The sequence below is a fragment of the Macrobrachium rosenbergii genome, chromosome 4, assembly GCF_040412425.1.
Source record: "Macrobrachium rosenbergii isolate ZJJX-2024 chromosome 4, ASM4041242v1, whole genome shotgun sequence".
Lineage (NCBI taxonomy): Eukaryota > Metazoa > Arthropoda > Malacostraca > Decapoda > Palaemonidae > Macrobrachium > Macrobrachium rosenbergii.
This window is the reverse complement of record NC_089744.1, coordinates 32,054,060-32,067,222: the sequence shown is the minus strand read 5'-3', so window position 1 is coordinate 32,067,222 and position 13,163 is coordinate 32,054,060. Positions and strand designations below refer to the sequence as shown.

The 13,163-nt window shown below is 36.5% G+C and overlaps 1 protein-coding gene across 3 annotated transcripts in view; it reads left to right on the top strand.

The window, feature by feature from the left end:
- SIDL (SIDL trafficking protein particle complex subunit 10) overlaps positions 1 to 12,802 on the top strand; it is a 196,909-nt gene extending 184,107 nt beyond the window's left edge. For all 3 annotated transcript variants that reach the window (XM_067093177.1, XM_067093187.1, XM_067093195.1), the window contains exons 22-24: positions 7,835 to 8,051; positions 11,695 to 11,832; positions 12,568 to 12,802. In XM_067093177.1, the coding sequence (XP_066949278.1) occupies positions 7,835 to 8,051; positions 11,695 to 11,832; positions 12,568 to 12,722 (510 nt within the window). In that variant the 3' untranslated portion in view covers positions 12,723 to 12,802. The remainder of the gene's footprint in view (positions 1 to 7,834; positions 8,052 to 11,694; positions 11,833 to 12,567) is intronic.
- Positions 12,803 to 13,163: the final 361 nt, after the last annotated feature.

The window sequence follows — 13,163 nt, the reverse complement described above, 5'->3', positions numbered from 1 at the left end:
GGGAAGAGTTGCCATCTCTATCAGGAAAACATATTATGCTTGAAAGAATACGCAATGAAAAGAAATACAAATACTTGAAGAATGAGTGCAAAATGAAACAGTAAAACCACCCCTAGCCAGACCTTTAATTCTCTACTTGGGTGTGGCCTTTAAATTGGCCTTTAAACCATTTAAAAGGCTTAGATCGATATTATCTTACGCATGGCAATGGCCAGGACCCAGATCTGTGGAAATATGACGATAACTCATTTTCACGAATTTGAGCCAATATCACCAAAATTACAGGCCGCCGATACCCTTAAGGTAGAGATGATGGAGTTGGCAGTCTTTGTTAGAATTAATCGGTGCTTCCCTCAAACAATGGAATTTGTAATTTAAGAAATAACCCAGTGCAGTATACTTGCCAAGTACAAGAGACATAAAGGCTGGTACTCCAGAAAACAGAGATACTTTTAGTGTGATATGAGGGATGGAGTGAGGAAGATGATGATGATTCTCTGGCTCCCCTCTTAATGCAAAGCACAAGGCCCACCACAGCAACATTTCCAGATGAACACAAAGATAGAATCTAACAAAAGTATCGTAACAATGATAAGTACTTGCTTCAAGTGTGGTAGAGAGCTCAAAGGTATATTTGAAGGCCAGGAAGGAGAAGATAGCTCAAACTTCATGAGCTTGGTCCAGAGCAGCAAAAAGTCTTTTCAAGAAACATTGACATAGGCATAAGAAATGATCTGATATATTGCTGAAAGACTGAGCATGGTTACTCTGGTGCAAAGAAAGTAAAATTCTTCACCTGAAATGTGTAGGGGAAGACAGGTCAGTGAAAATACAACTTACAGGTAGTCCTGTGCATACAAATTTTCAACATAAAAACTTTTGGGTCCAGAAGATATTGGGATATATATACTTTATTTCATATTTTTCATTGACAATTTTTTTTAGGGAAAAATAAATTTTTAATATAAACTTTATTTTCTGGATACCAAGGCTAACTTTGTTGGACTTTCAAACAAATTTAACTTACAAACAAGTTCCCAAAATGGAAATTTTTTGTATGGAGAGGACTACTTGTAGTTGCTTTAACAGAAGTTCAGTGGAAACCTCCCAGAGTGATGAAAAAGATTGGAGAAAGCTTCTTGACATTCCTCAGTACGTGAGGTCAGTTAACGTGGGAATAGAGACCTTAAGGTTATGAGAACCCCATCTGTCACTCCAAGCCACTAACCTAACCCACTGTCCTCAGTAAAGGGATGTGGTAGGGAACCAGCTGGAGTTGGTGAGTGAGGCTGCAGCAGCCTCTGAAAAGCCACTCTTTCTGAGACTGTGCTTGATGATCTCCACACATGCTGATATTGTGACTCTGGGTGACTGTTTTCAGTGGCTAGGACTGTGTTAGGATACTCATCACGGCTAGTTGTGTCTCCCCATCAATGCTCAAAACAGAATAGAGAAAGACTTCAAAATGTTCCTTGCATGGCCCAGAGTTTCCAGATGGCAATTAAAATGTATGATGGGCCTGCTGCAGGAATAGATACAATACTCAGATTGCAACTAAAAAATGTGAACAAATTCTGGCTATCGCATGCAAGAAAAAAGATGCGAGACCATCCTCATCAAAAGAATAAAAAAGTTGGGGAGATACTTTGGCCTTGGACCTGGAAGGAGTCTCTGGCAAAACAGGTCACCCAGACTCCTCCGTCCCGTCTGTACGAGTAACAATACACACACATGCCTGCTCACAGAAAATTCAAACCTCCAGAAGAGACAATTTATTTGTTCTAGACAACATGACTGCAATTCCTGCATCAAGAGATTGGGATCACGTTCACCTCCTCTCAGTATGGTGATGCTAGCCATCCGAAAGGAAGTGGCACTTGTTTGCAGTTCACCTCACAGGGTCTCTCAGTGTAATACATGCTTCCACAACCGGAAGTGGACTTGTTTGCCACACACGAGAGTCACAAACTTCCAGTGGATGCATGTCTCTCCGAATTTGGACAGTCAAGCAAAACCAAGAGATGCCCTCTGCAAGAATGGAACAAATGGAGGACAATATACCTTTTTCTTCCATTTTCCCAGATTTCGAAGGTTTTGAGCAAGCTTCTAACCTTCAAAGGAACAGCTTACTTAATAGCCCCAAATGGCCAAACAGGCATTGGTTCTTTTTACTCCAACAAGAGGCGAAGAGATCAGTTCCACTACCGTCCACTGTTCTATCCCAGACAGTAGGAGGGAAAGTTGTCTACGCATCCTCCTTTCTGAACCAAGACCTTCACGTGTGGATTTTTAAAATATTGTCTACCATGAAAATTATTCACCCAACATCGCTAGGTACCTAGTGCAAAAACTATGGCCATCATCTATCTGACCATACCAGTCCGTATGAAAGGTACGTGTAGTTTATATCCATACTGAGAGCCCAGTTGAGATTTCTATGGAAACACTTTTAAATTTTCTTACATACCTTTTTGAAGACAAACGCCTTGTTGTTACAATAATCATGGCATACAAGGCAGCATTAATGGAACAGTTGCTTTATGGATCCGGTATTGACTCCATCATAGAACTTCCCTTCTCCGGTCTTTTGCACTACAAAGACCTGCTCCCGAAAGGCTTCCAGTTACAGGGAGTCCCCAGTTATCAGCGGGGGATCTGTTCCGATGGCATGCAATAAGCGAAAATCGCCAATAACTGAAAATTGGTGATTTTCGGCGCTTATCGGCTCCAATAACTGGAGATCGAGGACTCTGTTAGGTATGTACCAGCCCCAATACCCAATTATTGACACCAGTAAGCAGAAGCCGGCACATATCAGTGCAGAAAATTGCTGATTTTTGTCTCTAGACAAGTGCTGTAGAACCAGATCGCCTATAACCAAGCCTGCCGGCAACTGGGGACTGCCTGTACTTGGTCCCTGAGCAAGGTGCTTAGACTTCTATCAACCCCTCAATTCAGTGGACCCAATACAACCACAACTCGAATTCTGCAAAAGGTGATCATCTTGATTGCGTTAGCATCAGGAGCTCGTATTAGTGAACTGGACTCTCTTAGATGAGGACAACGCATTACACAAACAGCTGACCATCAATTATTTTTGTCCCCTGGCCCATCATTCTTGGCCAAGAATGAGAATCCTTTAAGAAGGAAATCAATTCTTACAAGAAAACTCAGTTTAGGACAAAACATTATGCCCAGTTCAAGCATTTAAGGTTTACCTAGATGTCACGGCAAACATCCCAGAGGGTCCAATTTTCCTACACCCTAGCACAAATAAACCACTCTCTCTACTAGGGCTGAGAATAATTTTAGTGTCCCTCATTAAAAAGGCAAATCCACACTCCTTTCCTAGGCCACACGATATTAAGAAAGTAAGTACTGTACATCATTGGCCTTCATCAGAAATGTCTCTTTTGAAGAAGTCTCCAAATGTACAGGGTGGTCATCACAGTACAGTAAACCCCCTGGATTCACATTCTCACATTTGCGGGATCTTCTGTGGAACATATATATACACTATTTGCGGAAAATTCGCCTATTCGCGGAATTTTTCATAGAGAATTATTCACAAATTACTGTACAGTATTTTCATATTTTTGTGACTAGATGCACTTTTTGTGATAAAACTATTAAAATTTTCAAATATAAGCATTTTTAGAGGGGGTTTTAAATATTCACAAATTTGAGCTATTCATGGAGGTAGTGTTACGCATCCCCTGTGAATCCAGGGTGTTTACTGTATTCTTAAAACATTATTGCCACGAGCTAGAACAGTTTTGATTACACTGTGTATCAGTAGGTGGTATGGTTACTCCTAACCTCATAGGTGCTACAGCGGAAAACCAGGGGTCTCCTTGATGGGTGGTTATGTTAACTAATTGCTGGGGGAAGGTGCAACAAGACAGCAACCAAAGCCAGCATGTTTCCTAAGTAACTGTAGAACTTTACCCTAAAACTTAAGTCTGTGTTTAGTTTCTTGTTCTTTGTTACCAAACCATGAGGGGTATTAGGCATTAAGAATGGGGCTTGAAACCTGCGGCTTGATCTTGGATCAGAAATGTTTTTTCTTTGAGTTGTTTGGATTAAAATTTGAGAGCTTAAGCCTTTTCATCACCTGTCAATTTCCTTGCAAAGCTCTTTGAGGACGAAACAAGCGACTATGCTATCAAAAAACAGGTTTTGATGTAGGAACAACCTATTTTTGGTAGTTGCTGTTGAATCAACAAAACCCTCCCACTTCCCTGACAAAAAGCCATGGGATTTGGGCGAGGGGTCATCCTGCATTGACCAACAGAAAGTAATGGCTTCTTGGTCTCCGTGCTGGTGTGTTTGCCGACAGTATGGCGGACTGCTCATGCCCAATAATCACTTCCTCTTCTAGCAGGTTTTGACGATGGAAAGAGCCATGGTACAGCTTCGCTGTAAGATAAGGGAAAGTGCCCTCTTATCTTTGAGTCCATTACATACTCCATCACGTGTTATAGTGTCATTATGTCACAATACCTGGCCACGAGACCAACTAAAAGAGAATTCTTTGATATTAGTTTGGTCACCATAGAGCTCTGAAAGACCCATGGAAGGTAACTCCTTGAGGACTCAACAGTGACTACCAAAAACAGGTTTTTCGTAGATCAAAACCTGATTTTTACAAATGTCTTGAAAAAGAGGCCCTGCACAGTTTTGGAAATTTTCACTTTATACTTCCCATGGAAGGTAATGAAAATTTTTTATAATTTCTTTTTCTTATGCCCTGTCCATTTGTATATCTTCCTCTTTTCATTGATGTGTTTTTTATTAAACTGGCCTACATTAAAGTTTTCCTGGTCTAGGGGTGTTCTTAATATATATTTTTTGGTATGAATCTTACCTACTGTTAAAGATAGCTTGCGGAGATAGATAAGCTATCTTTAACAGTAGTTAAGTATCCTAACAATAAATTTTTTTATGAGAATTTATATTTTAGCCCACTCTGTAAGGGTTAAGTCAAGTGCATCATTCCACCACTGTGCCTTGACACGCCAAAAGAGTTTTACACTGAGAAAACTCTTATGGAAAAACTTATATTAAAGAATTTAAAAGTTTAAAATTACAAATAAAATTTATTTTTAAAGATAGTTACGTCTTAATATCACAAAACTTCTTTCATTATCATGAACGAGTAAAATGTTTTTATTATTGATAAATTATAAAAATTATGTGATAATTACGAATTAAATGTATAACCAACTGATCATTTTATAATGCCTCAAATGGAAATAAAAAATACTTTTTTGGTTGACAAAAAACAGTTTGTAATGTCTTAACTGTGCCACATGTATTACCTAAATGTGTCTCATTGAAACAAAACAAACCTTTCCTCAACTTAGCTTTCTTGATCAGTTCTAGATCAGTTCTAGCATATTCTTTTCTGTTCTTCTCATTGCTCCACAATGGTAAGGCTTCTTTGTGAGCAAGAACAGTTGAGGAAAAGTAATTGTTTGCAAAAAGGCTTCTTCTAGTATTTAAGAATTTCTCACACATAACAATGGTTAGGGATTCAGTATTTGTTAGTCCTTTTGTGCCACAGAGCTGCAATGAATCATTATATTCCAAGTATAGACTTCCATAGTACAAAGCTTGTAAAGTTTCAAGCCTATGAGCCTTCCAGGCAAACATTGCCAGAATCTCAATTTTCCTCTGAAAGGCACCATGCTCTCATCAAGTAGTTCATAACTAGGCTCATATGCAAGCTGGAATCGTGTTGATAACTTGCCTAGGAAAGGCTGGATTTTATGCAAGCAGTTTGTACTGTATTACTAGCAGTGTTATCTGAAAAATGGATCATACTCCACAACAACTCAGATCTCTCTCTTCCCGTTACTTTTGGTACGGATTCATTGCTGTAGAGAGTTGACTTGGACTAGTGCAAATGCATCATTGGCATGTGAAGTAATCCCATGTACAAAATTAATAATTTCATTAGGACATGTTTCTTTCCACCTACTCAACCATGATCTCTAAATAATGAGACAGTTTATAACTTTTTCGCAGCAAACTCATTGTTTGCATAACTTCATCATATCTAATATGTCATCAATAAGAAAAGATCTATAAATATCTTGATGTAAAAGAGGTCGTAAGACTGTACGATGGAGGAAGATGTAAATGTGATTTTGGAATATCTCATTCAACAATCCCAATGATACTGAAAAGTAGAAAGAAAATAAGAAAACCCTGCAAACTGTGAAAGGGATATTTTCATTGAAAACTACGAGGTTAATCAAGAATCAAGTGGGCCTATATGTAGATTGAGAAATTTGATTTATCAGTATATCCTAGGCTTGCAGAGATTAGAAAAATGTGATTGTACAAGGAAATTATACAAATTTTTATATTATTTTATAAATGTCTTATTTCTGAATATCAAATGATACACTTTTTTAAAGAAAAATTCAGTAAGCAAACAGTAAACTAAAGCATTAAATTTCCCAATTCTGAACTCCATATGTTCTGTCTACCCCATAAGTTTGTTCCTTTTCTAAGGTGAGTGCAGAGGAATGATTGATGGGAGGGTGGTCAGCCTGTGTTTACGGGTGGGGTTATTGGGTTGGGGGAAGGATTTGAGGTAGCTCCATTGTTTCAAGATAAAAAAGATTGGAGAAGATATATCCCTAGGAACATAATATGTATTAATAAATTATTTGGTAGGCAGATTTGATATTCTGAGGTAACACTATGAGTCAAGAAATTCTTTAAAAAAAGAAAGTATGACATTCTATATTAACAAATAAGAGAGAGGAAATTTTATAAATAATATAAAATGATGTAGCTTACTTGTTTCATAACTGAAAATTCCACATTTAAAAAAAGTTTTCAGGCAAACAATAAAATTATGAACTTCTATTTTTCCCAACTCAATCCTCCACATTACTTTCATGGTACATTCTTTGTTTAGATTAAACTAAAAAAATACAAAATAACCAATCTTGTTTACTGTTTTTCAAGTCATCCTCAGAGGAATTATTGGGCAGCTGCTCTCTCTCTCTCTCTCTCTCTCTCTCTCTCTCTCTCTCTCTCTCTCTCTCTCTCTCTCTCTCTCACACACACACATGTTTTCTCATGTTTTCTATTTGTTTTCTTTCAGTTACTTTCCACTTCTTTTTCATTATGTAAATTTCTTTTGTTTAAATGACCATACTGTATATAGGTTTTTTCATATACATTTAGGCACTGGTACTTCTTGCCAATATCTCTCTCTTGTGTGCAGTCCTTTTCATATGCTTATTAGTCTCTTTTATTTCATTTATTTTCACTTCTTTTTGAGAGTAAATATGTTTTAATCTTAAATATGTGTACATGTAGATACAGTTATTTATTGCCTGGCTCTCTCTACTGTAGTAAATGCTTTCATATGTATTTTAGTAATTCACATTATTTTTAAATTGAAGTAATTTGTACAAAGTATCTAAACTACTTAGTAGCTAAAGGTATCTTACACTACAGCAGATTAGTCTAAACTGACTATGGGAATGTCTGGACAATATCCAGTTTTTCAAACGTATGTGGATGTTAAGTGACATACTGTATACCTGTATCTTTATTCATTTTTATACCAGACTTCCAGTTTTCCCATAGATACTGCCATTTATCTAAACCATGAATGAAAAAGTTGTTGCCACATCTCCCACAAGAATGCTTTGTACGTACAGTAGTAGGAATTGCCTGTTTTATAATAACCCTGTATTAGGAGGAAAGGCGTAAGTTTGGTTTATGTAAAAATTGAATGTACATTTTTATTGAGCTGCTGGTTGGTAAGGGGGCTTTAATAACAAAATAGTACACATTTCGTTTACAGACTTTGTATACTATCCGAGCAAGAGTAGAACCCAGCAAAGGATCAGAGCTGTGTCGAGCTGGAAACATGTGCCACTTACACATTGCCTTACAACAAGTGGCAGCATTATCAACATCAGCTGATAGTAATGGACAGGAGTCGCAACCATCATCTCATTCCATTATGTATGAAGTTCTTGCAGATCAGACAATGTGGGCTGTGTGTGGCAGAACAGCAGGTGTGTACTGTTTATTGATATCAATGGAGTATATGAGTGAATTTCTTGGCAGATTGGTTCAGCATGATAATACCCATTGAAAATTTTCATGAGCGATCAGTAAGTATCAATGTAAGATGTGTTAACCACTCACAGTCTTAAAATTAATGCTATATGTATAGCATATAGATTTCAATATTTTGTGTGGAATTGATTGAGATATATTATTTATATAATTATTTTATTGTCATTATGTTTTATGCCATGTTAAAACCAGGGGTGCCTAGAGCACCTGCTAAAAATTCCATGACATTCATTTTTGAAGTTGGATGTCTTCTCAGTTAAAATGTCTAACATTTGATATTGTTGGATTACTGTCATGTTCATGTCATGTCGCAAGTCTTTTATGTTATACAGAAAAAATTTCCTACATGGAAAAGATTATAGAATGTTTCATCAAGTACTAAAAGCTGAATTATCTCTATGAGTTGGAAAAATCAATTTTTGTATCATTCACATAACATAGTCTGATGTGATGGATGGGGTTCTCAGCCACGTAGGCCTTTGTTCCTATCTTAGGCAACTTCAGGAATGTTAAGTTGTGCGCTCTCACTCTCTCTCTCATTAAGGTGTATTGCTTTGCTCACTTTTCTTCCTTTCTTCATCAGGGCTTAAACTTAGGAAGTGATAAGATTATTTTGGATCTGTTATGTCATTTTGTCAAGTTAGTTAACATCTTTTCACCATTTGTGCTTTGCTTTCCTCTTCTGCTGAGGTTAGGCTTCTCTGTTCAGTAAGATTCTTCAAGATAAATCTCAAAAGGACAGAAGCTTTTTGCCCTTATTGTCTACTCCTTCACATGAGTCACCAGAATCCTCCTGTTTCAAGGAATTTTATCTCATATTATTAACTTTGGCAGGTTTTTCCAGGATTTATTTGGAAGTTTCACAAGAACATGTAACAAGTTATGATCAGGGCACATGAAGTTTGGGCTCCCTTCTCTTTTTTGCCCATGTAATATAACCTGGAACTTTCTGATCCTTAGAGCAGGCACTTGACGTTTTGAAAACATTTGTTAGTTTTACTTATGAGATTTTATGAACAAATCTCAGTAATCCTCATCTTCTCTGTGATCTCATCCCTCATGGCTCTGGCATATTTGGAGGTGTGTATCATTGTGGAGTACCTGTACTCCACAATGTGTACTTCTTTGTTATAATATCTTCCTTTGGAAATCCATTGCTCACAGAAGCTCCCACAATTTTGATTCATGTTGGGAGGTAGTACTGTTAGTGCACCTCATATGGTGCATTGTAGGCATTACCTAAGGTTCTTTGTAGTATCCCTTCAGCCCTTAGCTGCAACCCCTTTCATTCCTTTTACTGCACCTTCTCTTTCTTCCATCTTACTTTCCTCCCTTTCCTAACAATTGATTCAACATTATTTTCAGTGATGAATGACCTCATAGGTTCCAGCACTCAGCATTTGGCCTAAATTTTATGTTCCAGTCCCACAATTTTGAGAAGTCTGTTTTCTTCTGTTACCAATCACTGCATGGTATTTTACATCTTGCATGTATATCTGCTTTCTTATTCTAATGCTTTTGTTTTTTCTTCTCTCCTATTTTGAGATTCAGGCCATTTTATGATTAATAATGGGATTGTAAGAATAAATTACATTTTTACAATAAAATACCTTTTTACAAACCCATTAATCATCAACATCTGGTGCCCTGCTCCCTTCCTTGAATTCTTTTGAGATGGAGGTTGACACAGAGGAATGGTGTCTTCTTTGCCTTCAAAGCCAGTGGAGCACAAATTGGGCATGCTTAGTGGGTCAGGTCACCTAACAAGATCTATCAAGTTGGCACACATGAAGACATTTCACACTGACAAAGGCTATTTTGATAACAATGGAGTTGTAGAAAATTTTTATTATTGTAAAAATATAGCAGTTATTCACCCATCCTGATATGCAAAAAAACAAAGTTTATGTAGCATAGTGTTGTATTTCTTGGTCATCCTTTTAGGAGTGTTTCAAGGAAACATTGTTCTGTGTTGGCAAAAGCTTAGATAAAATCTCCCATTTTAATTGTATCTAACAGTACAGTATAAAGTTAGATAAATTTCCAGGTAAAAACAGTAGGGAAGTGGTAAATAGCAATACAGTACTGTGCCTATCAGATGATGACTCATTAGTCATTTTTCATTGGCAAATACTATATTGAGCTGATCAAATACAAATTACAGTATATGTTCCAGTTTGTTTGGGAATGTTTAAAGAAAATCCTCTATAATTACAAAACTAAGAAAAGTATTAATGGAATACTACATATTCATGCTGTCAAATGCCATACCTAGCCATAGAAAAAATCAAACTTAGTTGTTTGTCCAGCTCCATCATTCACATACCACCTGTCTCCAAAATAGATTCAACTTATTGAGTTACAGCAGTTCAGTATTAAGAAATTTTCATTCCTGCTCAAATTTTATGTATAATTGAAAGATAATAAATTGCAGGATGCTTTTACTATAAATGTTTAAAAAGTATTAAGGAAATTAAATGGATATTAGAATCAAATACGAGTATATAAAATTTCTGCATTTTGTTCTTAGTATATATTGTAATGCAAATGCCTTACATATTATGAAGAATGGGTTGTTTTTCCAATGTTAAAAGTTTTCTTTTTACAGTGTTTTTGTCCCAGTTAAGATGGTAAACAGGAATGTTAGTTTAAAAAAACTCAATGCATTTGCCAAAAAGTGTGTATAAAGCGGTAAACATTATTGGTTAAAACAAGGAGCGTGCCTTTGATTCATCTTTGCTATACGTAACATGAAGCTACAACATAATGTTTCTTGTAAAGAACACTTCCAGTACAGGTGTCCAATGCATAGTTTATTTTATAAAGTAAAATTTTTATTCCACTGTACTGAGTATTCTTTTGTAAAAATAAGTTAAACTACTCTCTTGCTGTCACACATTATTATCAGTTTGAGAGAGACTTACTTTTGAGTGCTATGGTTGGCATTCTTAAGTCCTGGAGTGCAGAATGGGCATGAGTAGAACAGTGGTGTGAAAACTGATATTTGTCTTTAGAATTTCAAATACACAGGCCAAGCACTTTTTACACTCGAATGGAACAGTCAAGAAAACTGTACATAGAAAATTCACAAATAAAATCAACACTGTATTATTATAAAATTTCCATGCCAAAATCAAATGAAAGTTACCAGTTCTTACTCTTTGTCATTCTCCTTCCTTTTCACACAGAGTAAGTTACTGTACAGTATTCTAATTTTCCTTTCAGTCTGATTCATCTGAAATTCTTTCATATTTTTTTTCTTCCATTCTCACTTGTATAGTATACAGTATGATAGTATTACAGAATATAACCCCTTGAAATGTAATAAATGAGCTTTATGAACTACTGTACTTACATCTTACCTTGAATGGTGACTGATGTTGCTCAGCAGAGAGCTTGTCTCAGCATTGGTGATGCCTAATACATTCCCTAGAAATTGATTGGCTACTGTGTTTAGCAGTCTTGAAAAAGCAAGAACAATGTGTTGATAAAAGAAAAAGTGACAGTGGACTGCATATATTTATAGAGTAAATAGTCTCACAATTACATATTATACATTGTTTTCATTGAATGTTTCAGGTGTCCTTACTCTTGAAGGTGGAGTACGTCAGAGTGTTATTTTAGATGTTATGCCCTTAACAGGAGGATTCCTACCACTGCCATCTGTACGCCTTTCAAAGTACATTCCAGCTGATAGTAGACAGCCAGCCCCCAGAGGTAAGCTTTAATGAAAGTCTTAAAGTTCCAGATTGTCCTTGGCGAGGACAGTCTGGTACTAACTCAAGAGTGTCTTTTGCAGCCTACTGGAGGTGATGCTAAAAGTTCTTTACTGTGCATGTCCCTTAGACCCCAGCTGCATTGGTACTTTTTGCTGTTCACCCATTCTTTTGGATCTCTTCCCACTTAATTGTCCAAGTTTAACTTTTTCTTGCTCCAGTTTAAATGTTTACAGGGTGTGCTCATGTGCCTTGCTGCCAGCCAGCCAGAAGATGATCTTATTTGTCAGTTAGTTAGTTATAAATGATTTGTTTAACCAGATCTTATTTGTTAAGTAGAGTGGAGTATGTAGGATTTGGAAAGAATTATGAATCAAGCATTGATTTAAATGTTGGTTTTGTACTTAAAAAGTTCATTCTGTTTAAAAAGAAATTTTTTTAGTAATATTTTAGCCATTCAACTGGTTCTTTGACAAGGAAATAATCATCTGCACTTTATGTACATATTATATACCACAATTTTTTTTAGTTGGATTTTTTCCAAAGCCTAAATGTCAGTTACATTTGTCTGTGTTATAGTGCAGAACATTACTATACAGATTGTGTTGAAGGTGTATTAATCAAAGAATATTGTTTTTGCAGCTATGTCTTTTTCATTCCAGCAGGTATTGCACATGGCTAGATGTTCAGCCATCATTTCAGTTGTAATTCTAAAATCATATTCCTATTCTTTCAGATGGAGGGAGAAAAAATGAATATGTAGGAAGTGCCTCTTCTGTGCCCCGTCTGGAGCCATTTAGTCCTGGCCAGGTTTACAACTTTAGCAAGGCCCAACAAGTTCATGTCTTACCTGCTTCAAATATGGCTCAGTCAGATTTGTCTGTAACTTAAATTTGTTTTCATTAATTCTTTTATAGAAGATTTGATGCTAATTCCGTATTTTTAATTGTATAAAATCATCATTTCTATTACTGGCTCTATGATTAGCCACCTTCCCAAGAGGAAACCATAATGGCCTAGACAGGTACCTGAAATGAATTGCCGTCACAGTTGTTTTATGTTCATAAAAACATCTGTCCAGTGAACCAATCTTTCCATTTATTGGCCAGGCCTGAGTACACCCCAGTATCCAGGAATCATATGCAGCCAGTTGATGTAAAATTCATTCCAGGCATAGCCCATCATCTTAATTATGAGATAGAAAGATAAACCACATACAACATTTTACATTGTTTTTATGAAAGGACTGTTGGTATAGCCACACAATACCTTATCTCACTGAGGACTTATGAAAAAAAGGAAATCAAGAGGCCTGTCTCAAAGGAAGTAATT